The sequence below is a fragment of the Phocoena sinus genome, chromosome 3 (assembly GCF_008692025.1).
Source record: "Phocoena sinus isolate mPhoSin1 chromosome 3, mPhoSin1.pri, whole genome shotgun sequence".
In the NCBI taxonomy this organism is placed as follows: domain Eukaryota; kingdom Metazoa; phylum Chordata; class Mammalia; order Artiodactyla; family Phocoenidae; genus Phocoena; species Phocoena sinus.
In genome coordinates this window covers 117365634-117392626 of record NC_045765.1, presented here as the reverse complement: position 1 = coordinate 117392626, position 26993 = coordinate 117365634, and the positions used below count along the sequence as shown (strand labels likewise).

At 35.9% G+C, this 26993-nt stretch overlaps 1 protein-coding gene across 4 annotated transcripts in view; it reads left to right on the top strand.

The window, feature by feature from the left end:
• Positions 1-26993, top strand: part of BDP1 (B double prime 1, subunit of RNA polymerase III transcription initiation factor IIIB) — an 89339-nt gene that overhangs the window by 9482 nt on the left and 52864 nt on the right. For 2 of the 4 annotated variants that reach the window (XM_032626741.1, XM_032626739.1), the window contains exons 6-14: positions 277-410; positions 1395-1489; positions 10158-10212; positions 13140-13283; positions 15658-15939; positions 17040-17187; positions 20814-20972; positions 23838-23997; positions 25899-25990. In XM_032626741.1, the coding sequence (XP_032482632.1) occupies positions 277-410; positions 1395-1489; positions 10158-10212; positions 13140-13283; positions 15658-15939; positions 17040-17187; positions 20814-20972; positions 23838-23997; positions 25899-25990 (1269 nt within the window). Of the gene's footprint in view, positions 1-276; positions 411-1394; positions 1490-10157; positions 10213-13139; positions 13284-14435; positions 14598-15657; positions 15940-17039; positions 17188-20813; positions 20973-23837; positions 23998-25898; positions 25991-26993 lie in introns of those variants that run through there. The other 2 variants (XM_032626740.1, XM_032626742.1) reach the window with 2 other exon arrangements.

The window sequence follows — 26993 nt, the reverse complement described above, 5'->3', positions numbered from 1 at the left end:
AGATAATATATATTAAATATAGGGGACATGCAGAAGTCAGTAAAAAACAATTATTTAGGTGGCCTAAAGATATTTTGTAAATTTTATATTGCTGTTAAGGATTTTGAAAAAAAGTTGACATTTCTTTTTGCTTCCTAGAGTGAAAATCTGCAGATTCTTGGAAAATATGCATACTTCAAATGTATATTATACTTTTGATATGATTTTACCATGGTAAATTTCAAAATATAGCTATTAAAATCTCACTTACTGCTTGTTTCCTTACTTGTTTTTCAGTTTAACTGTAGAAGTTTTAAGGACCAAAGGCCCCTGTGTAGTTGAGGAAAATGACCCCATATTTGAGCGTGGTTCTACAACTACATACTCCAGCTTTAGGAAAAACTATTACTCTAAACCATGGTCAAATAAAGGTAACTGATTTTCATTTTAAATTGTGTAGATTATTTATTGGAAATAAGGTGAATTATTTTCTCGGTTTCTGAATTAAACCAGGTCTCCCCTAAGTAGAAAAAAAAAAAAAAAAAAACTAGCAAATTTTTTTCTCTAGCTAATTTTATTGGCACCTTTCCCCTGCCCCCCACGATAGGACTATACCTCTGACTTTATCTTAGAAATCTTTTGAGGAGTTAGCATTATGGTCATTTTGGCTGGAATATTCTTTGTCAAATCCCTGTACAACAAATACCATTTTAATGAAAAATGAACAATATTTTTAATGCTCCTAATAATGTTCTACCTCAGTATTGTGTAACACAGTCTTTAGTGATAAAAAGTACACAGTTAGAAAAGTATATATTACCTATTGCAAGCTGTTGCTTAGTACTTACTTTTATTATAAAAATAATACAGTTTATTTTGGGAAAAAATTCAGACACAACAGAATAATACAGAATGAAAAGAAAGATTCACTTCTTTGACTTCCCCAATCCTGTTCTCTTGAGGTTACTTCTATTAGCAGTTTCTTGTGTATTTTTCTAGCTACTTTCTTTCACATACTACTTAGAACGTCTTAGTTGCCTACGTAGCAGCAGTATTATACTGGTTATGACTGACAGTTTTCTTCAAGGCACTTGAGACCAGATAGGCAGAATGTCTTTTTAAAAATTCCAGCTGCTTTGGTTTGAACATTCAAATTTCTTAAACCATGTTTCTATATAAAAGTTTAAAGAAGGTGTTTATAGATCCATGAGGTTCCTTGCAGTAAAATTGAGATATGTCTATGTACGTGTATGTAGATATATATTTCTATGATAAAAGATTTACTGGACTTTAATAAAAAACTTAAGTACTGTCAAATTTATTTTTAACTCAAAAAATATACTTAGGTAAGATTTTTTTCCTCTGAAATATTTAGAAGATTATTCTCAGTCTTTCTAAATCTTTTACTTTTACAGAAACAGATATGTTTTTCTTAGCCATCAGCATGGTAGGAACTGACTTTTCTATGATTGGACAGCTTTTTCCTCACAGAGCAAGGATAGAAATTAAGGTAAAGTAAACCCATTATGTTTGTTGATCGAAAAGAGACTAAAAATTACTATTTTTTTAACCTTTGGTTGAAATCTCAGTCCATCCTTTTTCACTACAGTGTTTTTGGTACATCTGTCCTTCTTTATAGCTCAAAAAGTAATGTAGTATTTCTCAATTCTAAAATGAGTACAGGGCTTCCCCGGTGGCGCAGTGGTTAAGAATCCGCCTGCCAATGCAAGGGACACAGGTTCAAGCCCTGGCCTGGGAAGATCCCACATGCCGCGGAGCAAGTAAGCCCGTGTGCCACAACTACTGAGCCTGCGCTCTAGAGCCCGCAAGCCACAACTACTGAGCCCACGTGCCACAACTACTGAATCCTGCATGCCTAGAGCCTGTGCTCCGCAACAAGAGAAGCCACTGCAATGAGAAGCCCGTGCACCGCAACAAAGAGTAGCCCCTGCTCACCACAACTAGAGAAAGCCGGCGCGCAGCAACGAAGACCCAACACAACCAAAAATAAAAGAAACAAATAAATAGATAAATTTTAAATAATAATAAAATAAAATGAGTACAATCTCTTTAACCTCAGTATTATATTTTCTTATTTATATCTTCCTATTTCTAAAATGGATTTGAGGGAGTACCAATAAAGCCAGTGAAACTAAGATAAAAGAAGAGTTAGGTAATGAAAAAGTAGATAAATGTACCAGAACTTTTGGGTTAAGGGTATATTTTGAACACAAAATATATCTCTGAATTTCCTAGGAAGAGAACATGCTGAGTTATATAGTTCTCAATATCTGGTCTAACCGTTGCTTTCCTAGGCCACCTTAACTTTGGGGGCAACCAGTGATACTATTTTTCTTTTTTCCAGTGATACTATTAACAACAGCAATGATGTTAATCAATTAGTGCTTTAATATGCCTAAAAGAATGATCTTTCTCTATCTTATAGTTCCTTTTGTTGAGAAACTTCATTACAAGTTTCCTGGGTTGGAGTGCATTTGAGTGCACACCATGTTGCTCTAGTGCATTTCTAATTCATAGTGAGATTTTTATCTAACCATGGGCTTTTTCTTTCATTAATTAAAGGGACCATTAAGAAAGGTTTTTTTTTCTTGAACTAGACTAGGCATGGACTGATTTACTGGGAACCAGTGTACAGTGTAATAGTCATTCTATTTCTGCAAAAGATGAGGGATTTTTTTATATTCTTTATGTTCCTTTTCAAATGTTGATCTCTGATATAAGGAGAACAGAATGTTAAAGTTCTGTGAAGGCTAGAAGTTGATCGTATAGGGGAGCCCTCAGATGTGACTAATGATAAGTTTGTCAGTAGACTATTTCTTTTAGAAGCAGTTTAGACTCTTCCATTAAAAGTTTAGTGTGGTCCCAGCAGGTCTTTGGGCAGAGTATAGAAAAGTAAAAATGGACTAGTGAATTACATCGATTTTCAATTTTTTAAAAAAAATTTATTCATTTTATTTTTGGCTGTGTTGGGTCTTCGTTGCTATGCATGGGCTTTCTCTAGTTACGGTGAGTGGGGGCTACTCTTCGTTGCGGTGCGCAGGCTTCTCATTGTGGTGGCTTCTCTTGTTGCGGAGCATGGGCTCTAGGCGCGCGGGCTTCAGTAGTTGTGGCACATGGGCTCAGTAGTTGTGGCTCACGGGCTTAGTTGCTCCGTGGCATGTGGGATCTTCCTGGACCAGGGCTCGAACCCATGTCCCCCTGCATTGGCAGGCGGATCCTTAACCACTACGCCACCAGGGAAGTCCTTGATTTTCAAATTTTGAACCAACCTTGTATTCTTGTGTTAAATCCCAGTTAGTCATACTGTATTCTTCTTATATGTTGCTGATTTTTGTTATATTTTCTTGAGGATTTTTTGCATCTTTGTTCATGAGAGTATTCGTTCATAATTTTCTTTTAGTGTCTTTGTGTTTTTGGTACCAAGGTTATGGTGGTCATAGAAAATGAGTTGGAAAGTGTTCCCTCTTGTTATCTGAGAAAATTTGTTTAAGATTAGTATTATTCCTGCTTTTAATGTTTGATAGAATTTACCAGTGAAACCATCTGGGCCTATGGTTTCCTTTGGAGGAAGGGTTTTGATTATAAATGCAATTTCTTTAATACATATAGGGGTATTTATAGTTTCAGTTTCTTCTTGTGTCAGTTTAGATGCTAAGTTGTTGAATTTATAGGCATAAAAATTTCATACTATTCACTTACTATTTTAATGTTTGTAGGATTTATAGTGATATATCTCATTGATTAATGATTTTTCTTTCTCTTTTCTTTTTTCTTGTCTTGCTAAAGGTTTTTGACTTTCAAAAGTCTTTTAATGAGCCAGCTTTTAGCTATGTTAAGTTTTCAATTGTTTGTGTGTTTTCATTGGTTTTTAAAAAACTCTTTAGCATTTCTTTCCTCCTTCAGGCATACCTCGTTTTATTGCACGTCACAGATACTGCGTTTTTTTTTACAAATTGAAGGTTTGTGGCAAACCATCTGCATTGTCAGATGATGGTTAGCATTTTTTAGCAATAAAATATTTTTTAATTAAGTATGTACATTGCTTTTTTTAGACATAATGCTATTGTACACTTAATAGACTACTTCACTGTAATGTAAATGTAACTCTTGTGTGCACTGGGAAACCAAAAAAAAAAAAAACCTGTGTGACTTACTTTATTGCGATATTCACTTTATTGCAGTGGTCTGGAACTGAACCTGCAATATCCTCAAGGTATGCCTGTATTTACTTTGGGTTTAATTTTCTGTTTTTTTCTAGCTTCCTTAGATGAAAACTTAGAACAAACCCTTCTTTTTTAATGTAGACATTTAAAGCTATACATTTTCATCTAAGCTGTAAATGTATCCCATAATATTGATACACTGTTTTCATTATCATTCTGTTAAAAATATTTTCTAGTTGCCCTTATGATTTCTTTCTTTTTTTAAATTTTAATTAATTAATTTATTTATTTTTGGCTGCATTGGGTCTTCGTTGCTGCGTGTGGGCTTTCTCGAGTTGTGTCGAGTGGGAGCTACTCTTCGTTGCAGTGCACCTGCTTCTCATTGCGGTGGCTTCTCTTGTTGCAGGGCATGGGGTCCAGGCACATGGGCTCAGCAGTTGTGGCGCATGGACTTAGTTGCTCCACGGCATGTGGGATCTTCCTAGGCCAGGGCTTGAACCTGTGTCCCCTGCATTGGCAGGTGGATTCTTAACCACTGAGCCACCAGGGAAGTCCTTCCCTTGTGATTTCTTCCTTGACATGTCAATTGTTTAGAAGTGTGTTTAATTTCCAACATTGGGACATTTCTAAATATCTTATTGTTATTGTTTCTTTGACATTCTGAATGTCAAAGGACATAATCTGTAAGATTTAAAGCTTTTTGAAATTTGTTGAGATTTATTTTAAAACCTATCATACTTTAAAAAAAAAAAAAACAACCTATCATACTTGCGGCACTTCTTTGGCGGTCCAGTGGTTAAGATTCTGCACTTCCACTGCAGGGGGTGTGGGTTCGATCCCTGGTCGGGTTATAAGATCCCACATGACACACCGCATGGCCCCAAAAAATAAATAAATAAAGCTTATCATACTCTCACCTTGGTCAGTGTGCACTTGAAATGAATGTATGTTCTGCAGTTGTTGGGTGTGGGGTCATCTAGTTCTGTCAGTTACTGAGAGAAGAGTTGACACATCTAACCACAATTACAGATTTGTGTTTCTCTCTTTAGATTGATCTATTTTTTTCCTTTCCTTTTCTTTTCTTTTTTGGCACAGATCATTTATTTTTATTTTTTAAATTAAAGTATAGTTGATTTACAATGCTGTGCCAATCTTTGCTGTACAGCAGTGACTCAGTTATACACATAGAGACATTCTTTTTTTATATTCTTTTCCATTATGGTTTATTATCACAGGATATTGAATATAGATCCCTGTGCTATACAGTAGGACCATGTTGTTTATCCATTCTAAATGTAACAGTTTGCATCTACCAACCCCAGACTCCTAGTCCATCCCTCTCCCCACCCTCCAACCCCCCGGCAACCACAAGTCTGTTCTCTATGTCTATGAGTCTGTTTCTGTTTTGTAGATAGATTCATTGTATCTACAGGAAATGTTCATTGTATTCTTATGTTGCCCCTGATAAAAATAAAACAAAATGTCTGTTTTACATTTCTGTTAACAACTTAGTTCATTTATGTTTAATGTGATAATTGACATGGCTGTGTTTAAGTCTACCATCTCACTATTTCCCATTCATTCCATCTGTTTTTTACTCATCTTTTCCTGCTTTAAATGGGGTTAATCAAATTATTTTAGTATTTTATTTCTGTTGTACCTTTTTACTCTTTACATAGTATCCTCTTAGAAGAAGAATTCTATTTACCTTCCATCCTTCATTCTATTACATGTTTTACTTCTACTTATAAACCCTACTACCCATGAACTTATTTTAGCTTAGAGAGTCTTTTGTTTTTAACGGAAATTTAGTAGATTAAAGAAACTACAGTTAACCCTTGAATAATGCAGGGGTTAGGAGTGTCGATCCTCCTTGCAGTGAAAAATCTGAGTATAACTTATAGTTGGCCTTTCATATCTGCGATTCCTCTGTATCTGCAGTTACGTATCCATGGATTCAGCCAAACTCGGATTGTGTAGTACTGTAGTATTTACTATTGAAAAAAATTCACATATTTAAGTGGATCCACACAGTTCAAAGTTAGGTTGTTCAAGAGTCAACTGTAGTCTTTAATATTTAGCCACATGTTTACCATTTCTGATGCTTTTCACTCCTTGTAGTTCTGAATACCCTATCTGCTGTTGAAAAATTCTTTCAGCTTTCATTTTTCTGAAAGACTTTTTTTAGTCTCATTTTTGCTAGGTATACAAGTCTGGTTAGATAGTTTTTCCTTTCAGTGCTTTTAAAATGTCATTCCATTGTCCACTGGCCTCCAGTATTTCTGATGAAAAGTCAGCCATCACTCATGTCATTCATGTCATGAATTGCTTTTCTTTTTTGTGTTTAAGGTTTTCTTTTTTCTTTTTTTTCGGTATGCGGGCCTCTCACTGCTGTGGCCTCTCCCGTTGCAGAGCACAGGCTCTGGATGCGCAGGCTCAGCGGCCATGGCTCACGGGCCCAGCCGCTCTGAGGCACGTGGGATCCTCCCAGACTGGGGCACGAACCCATGTCCCCTGCATCAGCAGGCGGACTCTCAACCACTGCGCCACCAGGGAAGCCCGGTTTTCTTTTTTTTTTTTAATTTATTTTATTCAAGTATAGTTGATTTGCAATGTTGTGTTAATTTCTGCTGTACAGCAGAGTGATTCAGTTATACATATATATGAATTGCTTTTCTATGACTGCTTTCAAGATTTTTTTCTTTAACTTTGGTGTTCAGCAGTTTGTTTATGATTTGCCCAAGAGTTGTTTTTTAAAATGTTTTTTCTGCTTTGTTCCCTGCTTCTGGTGCTCCGCTTACCTGTGTTAGTTTGCATGACATTGTACTACAGATTACCAAAGCTCTGTCCATTTTTTTCCCCAGTCTTTTTTCTTTATTTCAGTTTGGTTAGTTTCTGGTATCATGTTTATAAGTTCACTGATCCTGTCTTCTGCTATCTTCAGTCTGCTGTTAAGCCCATTCAGTGAATGTTTCATTTCTGATATTATACCTTTCATTTCTGTGATTTCACCTTGGTTATTTTTCTTAGTTTCCATTCCTCTGCTAAGATTTCTGTATCTGCTCATTCCATATTTTCCTTCAAATCCTTGAACATATAACAGGGGCTTTAACTTTCTCATCTGCTAATTTCAACATCTGGGTTATATTGGGATCTGTTTCTGTTGACTCTTCATTTCCTTGACTGCATCACATTTTCATGTCTTTTCTCATGTCTTGTGGATTTTTTTTTTCAGTTGCATGTTGGACATTGTGGATATGTTGCACAGTGTCTGGATTATGTTTGTTTTTATTTTGTATTTTTTTCCTTTAAAGAGTGTTTAGTTCTAGAAGGCAGTTAATATATTGCCAACTCTCCTTCTTCTTCCCAAGGCTTGATTTTAGGCTTTATTAAGACTGGTCCTTACTCTAGGTTTCTCATCTGAACTACAGAAAATAATTTGTGTTACTGTTTTCTAATCTTTTCTAAGGGTGGTCATATTACACCATTCTAGGTGTACAGGAAAGAAGGTGATTCATTACATGTAGTATATCCCTTAGGGCATTAGGGCTTAATTCTCATGCTAGAACCTCAATTGAGAAAGGCTACTCTAGGGTGTGATCCCTGTCTCTAAGTGGTGGTTGTTCTGGTGTCTGAGGTGAATGTTTGGATGTTAACAAAATCTTTCCATTCATGTGGGAAGAACCCTGTCATCTCACTATGTTACGTGACCTCTAGTATCTTCTTTTTGCTCCTGTCCCTGTAGTAGCTGTTCTCCACTAGAGCTTATGCTCTGGGCATATGGAACCCAGACCAACAGCCTATGGGATACTTCTACCAGGCTTGTGAGACTCCTCTTTAAATAGCTCTCTTCTCTGTAGAACCCTGCCCCTAAGGATTATCTACTTCCTCAGCTCAGTAGGATCTCTGTTCTCTGTTTGGCCTTTTTCTCTCTTTCATTGGTTAGGAAATTTAGCCCAGGCAGACAGCCAGTGTGAACGTTGGTACATCTTTTGTGTTTCCCTTCTCTCTGGGATTGTGGGATTGTAGTCTTGCTCTGCCTATTGTCTAGTGCTTGAAAATAGTTGATACATTTATTTTGTTTGGTGTTAAAATTATTTACGTTGGGTTGGATATGTGGAAAAAGCCCGTTACCAGTTTTTGTCAGGGCCAGAGATGGAAATTATGGGATTTATTTTATAATTGTGGAATTTGGCCTACAGTGGTTCCTGCCTATGAATTCAATGATTAATATCAGGGAATTCCCTGGTGGTCCACTGGTTAGAATTCTGCACTTTCACTGCTAGGGCCTGGATTTGATCCCTGGTCCGGGAACTAAGATCTCACAAGCTGTGTGGGGTGGCCAGAAAAAAAAAATGATGAACATCAATACATTCTTCAAAAATATTTTAACTTGTTCTGGATTATATTCTCAATTAAGTAAAATATGATGTAACAATGTTTTAGAATTGAATAATGCCTAAAGCCTACTGTTATTTCTCTCAGGATGTTTAATTTAGTAATTGTAGTCTGTCACTTCTTATGTGACTTTTGTTACATGTGGACCTGACTTTTGTTAACTTTTGAGGAAATGTTTAAAGAATAATATGATCTTTTAAGGGAGAAAGATGATCTTCCTTGAAAACTTCTATACTACTTGGTAATAAGTTTTATGAGGAAAAATAAAGAATGGAATAGAGGGATAATCTGTAGGTTGAAAGATGTTAGTCACATGAAGTTTTAAAAAAATAGGAAAGGCTAAACTATAGAGCTTAAGGATGTACGCTTGGATGATAAACAGTGAGGAAATGTAAGAAAGTGATTGCTTTAAAGACAGGTTAGGACTTCCCTGGTGGCGCAGTGGTTAAGCATCCACCTGCCAATGCAGGGGACTGTGTCCCTGGTTCGATCCCTGGTCTGGGAAGATCCCACTTGCCACGGAGCAAGTAAGCCTGTGTGCCACAACTACTGAGCCTGTGCTCTAGAGCCTGTGAGCCACAACTACTGAGCCCACGTGCTACAACTACTGAAGCTGGAGCGCCTAGAGCCTGTGCTCCGCAACAAAAGAAGCCACCGCAAGGAGAAGCCTGTGCACTGCAGCGAAGAGTAGCCCCCACTCGCTGCAACTAGAAAAAGCCTGCGTGCAGCAACAAAGCCCCAACACAGCCAATAAATAAATAAATAAATAAATTAATTAATAAAAAATATAAAGTCAGGTTAGTGGGTAGTTTCTTTTGGAGGGAAGAATGGGGCCATGAAGAGGTTCTTTATTTTGTGTGATTTTTCTCTCTTTTTTTTCAATAAAACAATTTTTGTACTTTTAATAAAAGCTTTCAGACCACTGATCTGTAGAAGGGAGAGGTTGGCTGATTGTTCCCTCCTGCAGGGTGTGTTTGTGTATGTGTATGCCCTCAGACTTTCTAACGACCTTAGGATGCATTGAACCCTAAACCTTAACCATCTCCATCTTAAAGGAGGTAATCTGGAGTGGAATTGGGAATGGGGCTCTTTGGTGCTCAGAAAAGCATGAGGAAATGTTCTTAATATAAAGAAGTTTCTAAACATAAACTTGGCCTGCTTCAAAATTTTGCTTAGTTGTTTCTTTACAGTTTCCCCTCCATGCCATTAAAAACAGAATAATAATGTAAGAGTTTTAACTTGATATGAATATACTAGTTTTTAAAGAGTTAATACTGGTTAGCTTAATTGATTACTGTTTGATCTGTTTCCACGCTAGTGGACTTTATTTTTTTTCTATCCTCTGTAAATCCAGTTTTCATTGCTAATTCATGTTACTGATCATAAGGAGGAGCACAGAGCTCAGTATAAATCTTTCATTTCTATTTTTTAAAAGCTAAGGGTTTAAGTAACTCGCCTATCAGCAAAGATGTATTATTTATTAGAGAATCATATGTTATTATAAGAATTTTATTTTGATGCTTTTTTTAAGACATAATCTGCACTTGTTTAATGGGAGAAAATTACCAAAGAGTTTTTGTTTTGTTTTGTTAACAGAATAAATTTAAACGTGAAGAGAAAACAAATGGATGGAGAATAGACAAAGCATTCCGTAAGTATTAAGACCTCTTTCACAAGGAATCATTTGGAGATTCTAAAAAATGACCAATGTTTTGTCTTTGGTTCCAGTGTGTTTTAGATTTGTTTCATCCCTATATTGTCATAGGAAGAGTAAGACTGGAAATTTTTCTCTTTAGCAGTTCAGGTCTGGCAGTTCATATAGATCTATAGGCAAGGGAATAGCTAAAACATCAAGAAGCAAGTAAGCAGAGTTCTGAGTCCAAGAAATTAGGGGGACTGAAGATACTATTTCTAAGTGCTCTTTATTCTGGGGGAACTGTACTGAAGAAGAGGTTAATTGTTTCTGGAAGATATTACACTATAGATGATTCTTTACCTACTGTGGTAAGTCTGTCATTCAGTCAGTAATACAGACCACCTGCTGTGTGCTAGTCACTGTTGTAGGCATTGAGGATATCATGGTGAACAGGGCAGGTGGAGAATCCTGCTTTTAGAGCCTTAAGTCTAATTGGGTGGAGGAGGAATATAATTGGTAAGCAGGATAATTTCAGATAGTGATTAATTTCTAAGAAGAAAAAAGAGGGAGTTAGGGGGTGGGTGTTTAGATTGGGTATTAAGGGAAGTTCTGTCTGAAGACGTGATTTTTTTTTTAAATAAATTTATTTGTTTTATTTATTTATTTTTGGCTGCATTGGGTCTTCGATGCTGCGCACGGGCTTTTCTCTAGTTGCGGCAAGTGGGGGCTACTCTTTGTTGTGGTGCCCTGGCGTCTCACTGCGGTCGCTTCTCTTGTTGCGGAGCACGGGCTCTAGGTGCACGGGCTTCAGTAGTTGTGGCTCGCAGGCTCAGTAGTTGTGGCTCGTGGGCTCTAGAGCACAGGCTCAGTAGTTGTGGCGCACGGGCTTAGCTGCTCCACAGCATGTGGGATCTTCCCGGACCAGGGCTCGAACCCGTGTCCCCTGCATTGGCAGGCAGATTCTTAACCACTGTGCCACCAGGAAGTGCCTGAATAGGTGACGTTTGAATTTAGACCTGATTTGAAGAAATGATGTATACCTTTCAGCTTTTAACTAATAACCTCATTAAAATGAACATTGTTTCTTTTTAAGTCCAGAGAACTACATCAAGGGATCTGTAAAGAAAAACAGAATTAAATGTACTATTTAAAGTAGTTCCTGTATTCTTTGTTTGGAATATAGTTACCAACGTTTCATGATTAATAAGTGTATTCAGTGTTCCTTTGCCATAGTGCTAATCTTAGAAAAAAATTCTAAAGAGAGGTACTTAGATTGTATAGCATGTACATTTATTTTATGAGTAGACACAAAGGTAGATGAGTGGACCCTATACCTTACAAATGTGGTATTGAGTCCTCAGGAAAACCACTTCTAGGAGTGGCTTCTGGAATATCTGGAATATTTTAGTCCTCAACCCTCTCCATTTTAGAGAAGTGGTCTTGAAACTTTTCGTTATGTTTAATGAAGTATAATCAGAAAAGAGTCCATAAACCTATAAACTGTCTTTATGGGGTGTGGAACCATTGTTAAAACCATTATAATAGAACCTTTAAAATTCACTGTTTGATGCTTTGTAGTGGAAATTGTTAAAACACAAACACAAAAAAACCCAAATGGTGTTTTTTAGAACTTATATATATATTTTTTTTTTTTTTTTTTTTTTTTTTTGCGGTACGCGGGCCTCTCACTGTTGTGGCCTCTCCCGTTGCGGAGCAACAGGCTCCGGACGCGCAGGCTCAGTGGCCATGGCTCACGGGCCCAGCCGCTCCGCGGCATGTGGGATCCTCCCACACCGGGGCACGAACCCGTGTCCCCTGCATCGGCAGGCGGACTCTCAACCACTGCGCCACCAGGGAAGCCCAGAACTTATAATTTTAATTCCTCTGAGAACTTTATGGATTATTTTAGTGCTGTGTTTTTCAGAATCATTTGTGTGGAAGGTCAGAACAGATAAAAAGCTGGGTCCACAATAAAATAGGGCTTTCAAGAATCTCAGGTTTGGGCTTAGTTTCCTGAGGCTAATTTACTTTTGTTTTGGTATATACCTCTTTTTCTGAGGCCATCTTGTGATCATCTTGTAATCAGAACAATCTTGGAGCTTATGTATATAGAGCACCATTTTCCCTGTATGCACTTCTCTGTATTCACTGTATTTGTAGACACAGAGCTGAGGCAAGGATTAACTCCTGGAGTGGATTCATTCTGGTTTGTTCATAGATTACTCTTTCTGATATAATACTGTTAATAGGTATTTAGTGAGAGTGGTCCTGATCAATACTCATTTACTATCCTCTTCGCTGATATTGGGAAGAGTAAGAGTTAATAGTGAAAGAATTGTAATAAAGTGAGGACATAAAGTGGTGGATAGGCTTTTGAAGACTTCTTAATCATCCTAGCCTTTTAAAAAAGTGTATTTATAATTATGGACAGTGCAATTTATAGTTTGAGTTTTGACAAAGAGTACACCTGTGTAACCACCACACAAAACAAGCCATGGAACATTTTCATCACTCTAGCGAGGCCACTTCTTTCCCTTTCTAGTCAATCTCCACTCCTAATCCTGACCCAGGCGACTGCTATTTTCATTTGAATCATCATAGGTTAGTTTATCTTGTTCTAGAACGTCTTATTCATAGAATCATACAGTATATACTCATTTGTGTTTGGCTTCTTTCACTCAGCATGTTTTTGAGATTCACCTGTATTATTGCTTGTATCAGTAGTTCCTTTTCTTTATTTTTTAAACTAATATAGTTTGTTCCTTTTTATTGCTCAGTGATGTTCTGTTATGTGACTGTACTACAGTGATTAGAGTTCTTTGTCCGTTCTGCTGCTAAGCCCATTCGCTTTTGATATTATACTTAAGAAAAATTAAAACTTGAAAGTTCTTTTCCTTTTTTTAAAATAAAAACTTGAAGTTTCTTTTTTTTTTTTTAAACAGAGGAAAAGCGCCCTTTTGACTTCGATTTTTTTGCTCATTTGCTTCAGAAAGTTCTTGCTGAAGAAGAGAAAAGAAAACAAAAATCTGTTAAAAATCAGACTTTAAAGGAGAAGAAGTCCTCTAAATCACGGAAAAATGTAAAAGGTATTTATTTAAAAGAAAGTGTGTTATTTTACTTAATAATAATAGGCTTGCAATATTGTCCCTCAAGTCTTAGGGTGTTCATATGTAGTTCAGGTAGTTGAGATCATCAGGACATCCAATTGGAGGGAATTGATTTTTCTTCAATCTTCTAGTTATCTGGCCCCAAACAGCAGCTCCCTTTTAAATTTTATAATTGGATGGCTGGGTTATTTGACATCTTTCTTGCATTGAGGGCATAGTTGTAGCTAATAAAGGAGCATCAGAATATTGGGGTGTCATGTTTGGTTACTTATTATCATTTTTCTCTGTAAAACAAATCTGGCACAAAAGTCTAAAAAAAAAAAAAAAAGGGACTCTAATACTTTGGGCTTGTGACTCAAAGCCCACCTTATTTCTGAGTGTTAATGTTGACTTGTACCAGGTAGGAAATTGTTCATATGTGAGTATTTCTATTTTTAGGCTTATATTTTCTTAACTATTTGAATTCTGATCTGAGGACATTGTTTAGCTATAATCACATAATTTGAAGAATCTTTGAACTACAGGGAACCTTATATATTAGTTATACATTCCAGCCCCATTCCTTTTGTTTTAATAACCCAGAAATAACCTCAGAGATCCTAAGTCATTTTTTCCTAAGATCTCACAGTGTTAGTAGTGGTAGAGGCAGGATTCAAGCTAGGACTGTGAGAGCCTGTGTAGGGGGACCCCAAGAGCACCCCCAGGTTCAATTATTTGCTAGGACTCATAGGATTCAGCATATAGTTGTACAGACAACTGAGATTTATTACAATGAAAGTATACAGAGCAAAATTGGCAAAGGGAAAGGCACATAGGTCAAAGTCTAGGGAAAAGAAGTAAAGCTTCCAAGAGTCATCTCCCAGTAGAGTCACACAGGATGTGCTTAATTCCCCAACAAGTAGGAATGAGGTGTAAAAAGCTGTCTACCAGGGAAGCTTGTTAGAAACTCAGCACCCAAGATTTTTATTAGAGGTTGGTCATGTAGACACCTTCTTCCTGGAATGTACCAGAATTCAAAACCCCCAAAAGGAAAGCATTTGTTCAGCATAAACCACATTGTTTATTTAAACAATTTAGGTATAGCGAGCCACTTTTGTCAGTTAGGCTGGTGGGAACTCTCCCCAAACCCAAGTTTACAGACGCAGCCCAAGGGCCAACCTTTTTAAACATTTTTTTTTTTTTTTTTTTTTGCTGTACGCGGGCCTCTCACTGCTATGGCTTCTCCTGTTGCGGAGCACAGGCTCCAGATGCGCAGGCTCAGCGGCCATGGCTCACGGGCCCAGCCGCTCCGCGGTAAGTGGGATCCTCCCGGACCAGGGCACGAACCCGTGTCCCCTGCATCGGCAGGCGGACTCCCAACCACTGCGCCACCAGGGAAGCTGAGGGCCAACCTTTGAAGCAGGCCTTTCAAAGGAGAGCAGTGAGGCCGGCTTTGTTAACTCCTGCACAGAGCCAATATAGAACTTCTTTTTCTAGAGCATAGCGCCCCTATCTTTTTAAAAGTAGTATTGATAACTGCAAAGTTATTTCATTCTTTAGTCATTTTTTTAACTTACATAGCCCTGGGAAATTAAAATAGATATGTTAATCTATCACTAATCTTGTGGTTATTATGTTACAGTGTTAGCATAAGTAACTCACTGTGTCTTATTTAATGTGAGAACTGTTCAGGTACTTTGTTACAAGTCTCAGAATTTAAAAATTGCTGATTATTATTCTGATAAGGAATAAATCCAGCATATTTTCTTAGTTTTAAAATCTTGTTTTGACTTTTTTTGAATAAAAATAAATAACATTTTGTTTTTTAAAATGTAATTCATTATTTTCATCTTTTGATAAAGTTAACTATTAATATGCCTTCAAAAAAAGGCACTAGAAATTGTTTAAAAATATTTGTTAATAAGGTTGTTCATTGAAAAATAAAGGATACAGAAAATAAAATACTTGAACTCTCTCTTGTACCCTGCCCTCAAAGTCTTAGCTTTCTTAGGGATGATTGTTAGTAAACTCTTTTCTATGCTTATAAATGTGTATGTGTCTTAGAGTACATGTAATTGTTTTTCTTAAAAGTGTGGTGATACTGTGTATATTGTTCTGCAACTTGATTTTTTTTTTAAGGCAACAATATTTTTTGAAAGCTTGTACATGACTACATACAAACCTACCTCATTGTTATTTGCTGCATGGATTTCTATAGCATAAATGTATTATAACTTATTTAGTCATTCTCTATTGGACAGTTTAGGTTGTCTTTAAATTTTCGCTCAGACATCCTTATGTGTTTATCTTCTCCACCTTTAAGAATTTTTCTGCAGGCTGTTTTTATATTTATAACAATTTCTCTTACTTTAAGTGAAAAAAGTCTCCAGTGAAAGAGTGAATGATAATCCAGATGAGTCTGTGAGCACTAGAATTTCAGACACAGAAGAATCTCAAAAGGATGCTCAGACAGTTGAAGAAGAAGAACAGTCTCTGACTTTATCAGGACAGGATTCAGAACAGAATGCATTAGAACAAGATATAAATCAAAAGAAAAGGAGAAGAAAGAATCAGGATGAAAGTAGTGAACAAGAGGTAAATCTTTCAGGAAATGCCACTGTTCAGCCAGGCTCTTCTAAAGGAGAAAACCACAAAAGTAAGTGTATTACATATGTTAATAGCCCCTATATTACTTGTGAAGACACGTACACTAATATGATGTATAAGTTAACTACTTTTCTTCTGGATAGTAGCAACTAATAATGCTTATTAATTGGTTCTGTATTCATGGTACTGGGTTAAACCCTTTTACTTTTAATTTAAAGAAAAAACATTTATTAAAAAAAGAGTGAAATGGGGAGATATTTCTCTCAAGTTTGTCTCTGAGATGTGTTACCTCCTGTGTGTTCACATTAACAATTATTCTAAGTCACGTGCATATAATTAAATGTGTATTGTGTCTGTTAATAAATCACAGGTTTTCATGTTCTGTCTCTACAGAGCACTTCTATGAACCCAAAATAAGTTGTTTAATTTGTATAAAAGGTACTAGAATAAGTATTCCTCTCATTTTTCTTTTCTTTTCTTTTTTTTTTTTGCGGTACGCGGGCCTCTCACTGCTGTGGCCTCTCCCATTGCAGAGCACAGGCTCCGGACGCGCAGGCTCAGCGGCCATGGCTCACGGGCCCAGCCGCTCCGCGGTATGTGGGATCCTCCCACACCGGGGCATGAACCCATGTCCCCTGCATCGGCAGGCGGACCCCCAACCGCTGCGCCACCAGGGAAGCCCTCATTTTTCTTTTTTAAAGCTCCCTAGTATACAGACATTTTGACACTTGTGAGTCACTAGGGAATGAGAGCTAAGAGTTTAGGGAAGTCTCGGTCTCTTTCTTGAAGAATTCACATATAGATTACTTAAAGCAGATAACCAATTAAAGAGAGGAGAAAAAATAGTAACAGATCAGAACAACCTTTCTGTAAAATTTAAGTTTTATGTGGTTCAACTTCACCAATAAGATTTTAGTACGTGAACCCTGATAGATAGCATAGTGTGATTTATAAGCATCATAATATGCTCTTTGTGGCTTACTGGTAAAGACATTACATATAAAGCAGAATAGCTCAACTTTTAAGAAATTGGACTTTGGGATAATTTCTTGATCATTACATTACAGTGTTATATGTAAATTCCTTTGTGCTTTAAATATATATGTTTTTGCTATCATTTTTATAATAATATGCATTTTGTATTAATAGATAAATGCCTGTCTTTAAGTCCTGAGATAAATGAAGATGAAAGCAATAAGGAACAAAAGCTTCCCTGTGTACAGAACACAGATGACATTGTGGATCTATCCTCTAATGAAAAGGCTGAGAAAAGAACTGACCCTGCTCTTTCACCAAGGTATTTTATGTATCTACTCACTTTGTCTACATCTTCTATCAGTTACCAAAGGAGTGGGAAATCTCCACCTGTAATTGTGAATTTGCTTATTTCTCTTTTCAGTTCTATTTGTTTTTCTTCATGTCTTTTGAAGCTCTTTTGTTAGGTGTATACATATCTAGGATTGTTGTATCTTCTTGGTGAAATCACCCTTTTATCATTTGTGTGATATCATTCTGGTATTGCTGTTTGTTCTGATGATTGCGATGCCACTACAGCTTTCTTGTGGTTAATGTTTGCATGGGTTGATCATTTTCTATAAAGATTTTCTCTTGATTTTTGGTTTTCAGCAATTTGAATGTGATGTATCCTGCTGAGGTTTTTTTGTTTGTTTGTTTTTACTTGTGGTAAAAAACACATAACATGAGATCTGCTCTTCTTACGAGTTTTTAAAATGTACAGTGTTGTTAACTATGAGCACAGTGTTGTATAGCAAATCTCTAGAACATTTTCATCTTGCATGGCTGAAACTCTATATCTTTTGAACAGTAACTCTTTATTTCCTCCTTACCCCGGCCCCTGGTAACCACCATTCTACTTTCTATGAGTTTGGTTACTTTAGATACTTCATGTAAGTGGAATCATAAATATTTATCCTTCTATGAGTGGCTTATTTCACCTAGCATGATGTTTTCAAAGTTCATCCATGTTGTAGCATATGAAGGATTTCTGTTTTTATGGTTGAATAATATTCCATTGTAAGTATATAGCACATTTTGTTTATTCATTTATCTGTCAATGGACATTTAGGTTGTTTCCATCTCTTGGCTATTATGAATAATGCTGCAATAAACATGGAACTGAAGATATTTCTTTGAGACCCTGTTTTCAGTTCTTCTGGGTAAATACCCAGAAGGGAAATTGCTGGATCATATGATAATTCTGTTTTAAATTTTTTGAAGAGCCTCCATACTGTTTTTCATTGTGGCTGCATTTTACATTCCTACCCACAGTTCATAAGAATTCCAGTTTTTCCATACTCTTGCCAGCATTTATTATTTTCTGTTTTTCTAAAAAATTAATATATATATTTTAATTAATCCTTTTTTTTAAGTACATATATATTTTTAAAAAGTAATGTTAGTATAATATAACAGTTCCTAACAGGTGTGAGGTGATACCTCACTGTGGTTTTGATTTGCATTTCCCTGATGATTGTGATGTTGAACATCTTTATTTTATTTTATTATTTATTTACTTTTGGCTGCGTTGGGTCTTCGTTGCTGCACGTGGGCTTTTTTTAGTTGCGGCGAGTGGGAGCTACTCTTCGTTGTGGTGTGCGGGCTTCTCATTGCAGTGGCTTCTCTTGTTGCAGAGCACGGACCCTAGGTGTGTGGGCTTCAGTAGCTGTGGCACGTGGGCTCAGCAGTTATGGCTTGCGGGCTCTAGAGCACAGGCTCAGTAGTTGTGGCACACGGGCTTAGTTGCTCCACGGCATGTGGGATCTTCCTGGACCAGGGCTCAAACTCATGTCCCCTGCATTGGCAGGCGGATTCTTAACCATTGCGCCACCAGGGAAGTCCCTTGAGCATCTTTAAATATTACTTGTTGGCCATTTGTATGTCTTCTTGTGGAGAAATGTCTATTCAATTCCTTTTCCAGTTCTTTAATTGAGTTATTTGTTTTTCTGTTACTGAGTTCTAGGTGTTCCTTTTATATTTTGGATATTAAGCCCTTATCCAGTATATGGTTTACAAATCTTTTCTCCCATTCCATAGGTTGCCTTTTGACTCTTGATTGTTTCCTTTGCTGTACAGAAAGTTTTTGGTTTGATATAGTCCCACTTGTCTATTTTTACTCCTGCCTGTGCCTTTTGTGTCATGTCCAAGAAATTATTACCAATACCAATCTTATGAAGCTTTCCCCCATGTTTTCCTTTAGGAATTTTATACTTTAAGGCGTTACCTTTAATGCGGTGGGCCTGGGTTCAATCCCTGGTTGGGGAACTAAGATCCCACAAGCTACGTGGCATAGCTGAAAAAGAAAACAGTAAAAGGTGTTACCTTTAAATCTTTATTCCATTTTGAGTTGATTTTTGTGTATGGTATAAGGTAAAGGTCCAGTTTCTCTTTTTTTGCATATGGATATCTAGCTTTCCCAGCATCATTTGCTGAAGAGATTTTCCTTTTCATATTGTGTAGTTTTGGCACCCTGTCAAAGATCATTTGACTGGGTGCATGGGTCTGTTCTGTTCCATTGGTTGGCATGTACCCTCTTCTGAAAATTTTGATGAAAGCCATTTATTCTCATGTAGAAAAATACCTATATGCACCTGTGCCAATTTATTCATACAATACAGAAGATTAATAATTTCTTTGAAGCCAAGCCATAGACCTCAGGCCCTTAACTTGCTGGGTGACAGACATCTAAATTCTGACCTCAGAGACACAACTAATTTCATAGACTATGCACAAAACAATACTGATGACTTTTTTTAGGGGGGAAAGCTACCTTGTAATGACTGTTAAAATACCAGTTGGTTTTGTAAAACAGTGAACTGATTCTTATTCTAAAGCTAGAGTAATTAAAAGAGTGTGGTACTGGAAAAGGCCAGACAAATGGACTGAGAGGAAAATTGGATGTAGAATCTAGGAAGAGAAATTTAGGCATCATTTAGATGGCAGAGGTAGCATTAGAAATTAGTGGGAAAGATTGAATTAACCATTCATTAAATGGTGCTTAGATATGAAAAAGATAATAGTAGATCCCTATTTTACCCTATGCACTAACCTCCTCATAGATTAAAGGCTACATATATAAAGCAAATCTTTAAAACTTTTAGGAGAAAATGTAGAAAAATAATTTTGTGATGTCAAGGATTTCTTAAGACATAAAAAGCACAAACTTTAAAGGATGAAATTGATAAATTCAACTGCAGTAAAATTAAATACTTCTGTTGACAAAAGGCTCCATGAAGAAAGTAAAAGGCAAGCTATTGATTGGGAGGTTTTATATGTAGCATCTAGCCAAAAAAGAATATAGAAAGAGCGCTGGGAAAAGACAAACACCCAGTAGAAAAAAAGAACAAAAAAACAAAGCATGGCTGAATGTGAATTTGCGTTGAAACTGAGTGCTCGTTAGTACATGGCCATCATTTATATTATTGCTAGTTGAAGTACTTCCTAATACAGCAGTCCTCTCTTTGCACGCTACAGCATTAACTGCAACTTGTGCATGTTGCAACTGTGTCTTCGATTTCCATAGCTCTTGGGTAACACAGTGCCATGCAAAGCAAAGACTGACAATACAAAATTTTAATGAAAGATAATTCCTAAACATTACTATGATTTTACACATACATTTGATTTGTAAACCCCATGTTGTTATGAGTTTTTCATGTTGTGACTTCTTGAGCACTTTCCCTGTTCATTTGTGACTGTTATTATCTCCTAAGATACAGTGTTTTATTAACATGGTGCAAGGAGGATCATAGAGAAACCAAAATATCCATTTTGATTATTCCGTGATATGGAGGATCATCTTCCAGAGTTTTGGCTTTGTATATTTTTTAAAAATCTTTTAAATAATTAGTATAAAATGTGAATTACTAAGGGTTCTTTTCCCCTGATATATTTTCATTTCCATAGTAGTCAACAAGATGCCGTATCAGTAGCAACTGAGACTTCAGAATCAAGCACTTCATATTTGCCTTCATTAGAAGGTGGAATTAGAGCATTGTGTGAGGTGAATAATGCTGCGAGTAGTTGTACAGAAGAAGGAAATGTTGACCTAAAAGATAAAGCACTGTAAGTATTTTACATGGTAGGATTTTGAAATTTGTTTTCAAAATTTTGATAATTTATTATCATTTAAAAAATGATAATAATGTTGCTTCCTTTAGGAATTAGGAGAGGACTGTAGACCATTTAATATGTAATTGTACTGTGGTCTTAGTGACATTAAGGTTTTTCACTTTATATTTCATTATAGAAAGATTATCTTAGTGATACGAGTTATAGCAAACTGGTAACTTATGATGAAATTCTAAAATAATTTGGAAGCCAAATATTTGCTATGAGATTTAACTTTTACTTGGTTTGAGTTATTTTTCATACCTGTTGTCAAAGTAGTAGATTTTGATATTGATGACTTTAAAGAGATTATGTATTATGTTTTCTAGTATGAAAATACTGATTAAATTGATATCTTCACTAAAAACAATAAAAGCACCACAAGAATCTCCCTTTGAAAAGATATCTCAGAAGTTCAGACTTCCTTTTTTATCTCCTCCATAACTCCTTATATGGGCTTAAAAGTTTAGTTTACGAATTTTTATTTTCAGTAAAGCATAGTCACATTGAGAATCAAACTTTTTTTTTTTAAAGATGATTTTTAAATTTATTTATTTATTTTTGGCTGCGTTGGGTTTTCGTTGATGCACATGGGCTTTCTGTAGTTGCAGTGAGCGGGGACTACTCTTCCTTACGGCGCACGGGCTTCTCATTGTGGTGGCTTCTGTTGTTGCGGAGCACAGGCTCTAGGCATGTGGGCTTCAGTAGTTGTGACATGTGGGCTTCAGTAGTTGTGGCACGTGGGCTCAGTAGCTGTTTCTTGCGGGCTCTAGAGCGCAGGCTCAGTAGTTGTGGAGCACGGGCTTAGTTGTTCTGCGGCATGTGGGATCTTCCCAGACCAGGGCTTGGACCCCGTGTCCCCTGCATTGGCAGGTGGATTCTTAACCACTGCGCCACCAGGGAGGTCCCAGAGAATCAAACTTATTTTTTTAAATAAAAATTTAAACTAGTCTTTGGAATAGGCAATATATTCCTGTGGTTCAAACATCCAAAAGTGTAAGAAGGTATAGAGTGAAGTATCCCTCCTGTCATGTCCCCATTTACTCTAACAAGTAACCAGTGTTATTTATTTCTTCGTCTTTCAGAGATTAAAAAAAAAAGACATTAAAGCTAATACAAATACATAAAGTTTATATATATCTTACTCTTTTTAAAACCCTAATGGTAGCATAGTATAATACCATTTTGTAATTTTTTTATCTTATATCGTCATATCTTTACTTAAAGACCTTTATTCTTTTTATAGTTGCATAGTGTTCTGTTGTATGGATGAATCACACTTTATATTATCGGTGCCCTGTTGATGGCTATATATGTTGTTTTTACAAACAATGCCTAGAAACTTATACCTCTATCCTTTCACCTTTGTGCCAGTCTATTTGTAGGGAAAGTTCCTAAAATGAAATTGCTAGCCCAAAGGACACATTTGTATGTGAGTGTGTGTACATTTATACATTTATGATTTTGATAGATACTTCCAAAATGCTCTCCATAGGAGTTACTCTAGTTTATATTCCCACTAACAGTGTAAGAAATGGCTCCCTACCAACAGTGTTATCAAACTTGGATTTTTGCTACTCTTGATAGATTATAAAATAAAATAATATCACAGTATAGTATATATACCCCAGTCCTCCTTTTCTGACAGGGGTAGATAATTCTTTTTTTTTTTTTCCTTTCAGTTGCTTACTTAAAAATTTTCTAACCTAAGGAAAAGTCAAAAGAACAATGAACATCAGTATATAATTCCCCTTAGATTCTCTGATTCTTAATATCTTTTCACATTTGTGCTTGCTCGCTCTACTTTTTTTTTTTTTCAATCTTTTTTTTCTTTTTTGGCCGTGCTGTGCGGCATGTGGGATCTTAGTTCCCCAACCAGGGATCGAACCTGCACCCACTGCGTTGGAAACATGGCGTCTTAACCACTGGACCGCCAGGGAAGTCCAGCTCGTTCTACTTTTAATTTGTACATTTCTTCCTGGGAGTGAAGCTGAGCATCTCTTCACATTTAAAACCTATTTTTTTTTGTTTTTTTGTGAGTTCGTATCCTTTGTCCAGTTTTCTAATGAGTTACTGGTATTGTTCTGTAGGAGGTCTTTACAGTTTAGAGAGGTTATTAGCCTTGTGATATGAGTTGTAAAACATGTTTTCTTGGTTTGTAGTTTGACTTATGACATGTTTTGGACATGTAAAAGTTTTTGATTTTTATGTTGTCAGAGCTCTCTCCTTTTTTTTTTTTTCTTTTATGGCTCCTGATCTTTTAATCAAGTTTTAGAAAGGCTTACTCTACCTCAGAGTTACAAAAGAATTCATTCATGTTTTCTCTATGGTGTCACTTAAATCTTTGATTCATTTAGAATATATTGTGAGTACAGTGCAAGGAATGGAGCTAATTTTATTTTATTTCCCAGTATTACTAGTTTTCCCATCACCGTTAATTTAATTTAACATTTATTTTTAAAAATATATTATTTTTGTGGTCATCGTATTCTATTTTGAAACGACAACTTTATTGTATACTAAAATCATGTATTTTGGAGTCATCATCTCAGTTTTCTTTTGTGTTTCATTTATCTTTTATTCATGTGTTAGTACCACAATATTTTAATTATTGCTGCTAAGTAGTATATTTTTAACATCTGATGAAACAAATTAGTTACCCTTCATTGCTCTTCTTGTTCAGTCTTCTTTGCTACGTTTATTGTAAGTAAGCTTAAAGGAGTTCTTTTCTAGCTGTGAATGGATTTTTAAAGAATTTTCCAGAATTTATTTTGAATATGCCTGCATGTTGGTACAATTTAAATAATGTTAATTTTCTAGGGAAACTGGTCAGACAGGAAGTATTAAACTGAAGACAAGAGGACGACTCCAGAGACCTAAACCCAATTTATCAAGGGCAGTTGGGAAGAAATCAGTTCTTTCACAAGGGAAAACAGATACAGAGAACAAGAGTTTACATACAGAAACTTCAGTTGAAAAGGTATGGAGTAAGAGACTTAATGGAGATTAAAATTATAAAGTATTTTTTCTAAATAGTTGGGAATAAAAATGTTTAACTTATAATTACGAAGTAATGTTACCAATAGTAAAGCCAAGGTATGAGAACTTCAAACATTAATATTAAATTTGTCTTACTAGTCTCATGTTGTATACATTTTCTTTAGAATATAGGATATATCATTTCGAACATTCTTAGCAGTAACAAATATATCTTTTGTTTACTTATATAAAATATTCAAAATATTTTTTTTTTTTTTTTAATTTATTTTCTTAATTATTTATTTATTTATTTTTGCGGTACGCGGGCCTCTCACCGTTGTGACCTGTCCCGTTGCGGAGCACAGGTTCCGGACGCGCAGGCTCAGCGGCCATGGCTCACGGGCCCAGTTAGTTGCTCTGCGGCATATGGGATCTTCCCGGACCAGGGCACGAACCCATGTCCCCCTCATCGGCAGGCGGACTCTCAACCACTGTGCCACCAGGGAAGCCCCAAAATATTTTTTAAACCAGCTATAATAAAATTATAACCACAACTCTCTTATCTATATACAGAATATTCCTCTGTTCTTCATAAACTTTATTTCTCTTTTTATGGAAGTAAACATTTTTGTAGTTTTTAGCCATATATAATATTTAAAACATTTTTCTCTGAAACTATCCATTTACCTTTCTTGGGGTTAATTGATCTTTTTAATAGCTGCATCAGGTTAACATTATTATAAATTTACCTAACCATTTCTCTAATGTTTAGGTTGTTTCCATTTTTTTAATCCTTGTAAATAAAAGCAAACAATTTTGTAAATAGGCAAAGAATAAATTTCCAGAGGTGGTGGGATTAATGTGCCAAAGTATTTTAAATATTTTTTGGCTCTTGTTAGGAAGTGTCAAACTGTCAAAAAAAGGAATCTTGGGAATTCCCTGGAGGTCCAGTTGTTAGGACGCTTTTACTGCCTGGGCCCGGATTCAATCCCTGGTCCCACAAGCCCCATGACCAAAAAAAAAAAAAAAAAAAAAAACCAGGATCTATTTACATTGCTTTAAGCATTAAATGAATGTTCCTGTTTCCTTGTATCCTTGCCAGCATTATATTGTTAAAAATGTTTTATTTTTGCTAAGATAATTTTTAAAATTTTATTCTTTTTTCCTTTTATGTGAAATCTTTTTAATCTTAATAATATAACTATATTATTATAATCTTATGAGATGTTTTTAAATTCTAGAAGGTTGGGAAAATACAGATTCATGTAAAAGTTAAAACAAAAGTTAATTTTATTATCTACATGCAACCAACCTTTTAGACTATATCCTTCCAGCTTTTCTTTTACATTCTTGAGTAGTAGTATTAATTCACTTTTGTATCCTTCTCTGGTATTTTCACATTTCATAAATATATTTCCATATCATTAAATATCGTTTGAAAACATGGTTTTTAGTGACTTCATAATATTCTATCAATGGGTATAACTGAATTTATTTAACCGTTTATTTATTATTGGATATTTTGTCAGTTTACAGTGTTTGCTGTTTTGCATAATGTTCCAGTGAACAACTTTGTACTTAAATCTTTGTCTAGATATTTTCTTAGAGTAGAGTCTTAGAAATGATATTACTGGGTCAAAGAATATGAACATTATTAAAGTTCTTGATCCATGTTGGCAAAAGGCTTTCCAGAAAGGATATACCAATTTGTGCTTCTATCAGTGACGTATGAGATTATATGTTTAAAAGGTTCTCATCTGCCTTTATGATTTTAACAACTCTCTTTTAATAATTAGAAGTACAAAAAAGTGAAATTTTATTGTTTTAATTTCCATTTATTTATTTATTACAAAGTTTGAACTTTATGTTAAGTAGATTAAATATAAAAAATTAAATTCGTAGAATCATATGGAAAAGGATAAAATGAATACACTTGGTATTTCTGGAATGGAGAATAAAGAGAAAGAGAATCCAGAGGCTGATACTGCATCTAAGTAAGTATTTCGGAAATAGAATAAAAATAGTAACTCTTAGGAATGATTGTAATGACTTATTTTCTACTTAATGTCTGCATTTTATTTTCAGCTAGTGTATTTAAGTCCATTTTTAACTATAGGGATTGTTGAAACATTTTAATAATGATCTTTATGCTTGGTATTGTAGAAATAAATTATAGTATGGATCCACTGGTGAGCAATTACATTTCTCCCTCAACTTCCTAACAAGATTTTAACAAAGTCTTGTTAGATGAATTAATGGTTAAGATGTATGTTTCTGGATAATTTTATTTATAGCAAGGGGTTTCCAAAGGGAATATTTAGGGGAATTCCCTAGTGGTCCAGTGGTTAGTGCTCCATGCTGCTACTGCTGGGGCCACAGGTTTGATCCCTGGTTGGGGAACTAAGATCTCGCATGCTGCGCAGTGCGACCAGAGAAAAAGGGCGGTGGGGAATCTTTAACTTGGAGTAGAGATCTAGAATAGGCCTGCTCCAATATAAATCTGAACGAGTGGGTTCTGGACTGTATGTTTATTCCATAATCTGTGTCCAGTGCCCTGGAGGTGTACACAATGGTGTCCTGGGGAATAGTATTCCATGCTTGTCAGGTATAGATTTTTCCAATTTTGTGGTGACAATTTGATTTTAAAATGCTTTTTTTATAGTCATGCTTTTAGGGCTATGTCTGTTCTAGAGGGTTAAGGTATAGAGGTGTGTGTTTCTTTGAGGGTGTTCTTAAAGACACTTGTGAATTATTATTATTATTTTTTAAACCTCTTTATTGGAGTATAATTGCTTTACAATGGTGTGTTAGTTTCTGCTTTACAACAAAATGAATCAGTTATACATATACATATGTTCCCATATCTCTTCCCTCTTGCGTCTCCCTCCCTCCCACCCTCCCTATCCCACCCCTCTAGGTGGTCACAAACCACCGAGCTGATCTCCCTGTGCTATGCAGCTGCTTCCCACTAGCTATCTACCTTACATTTGGTAGTGT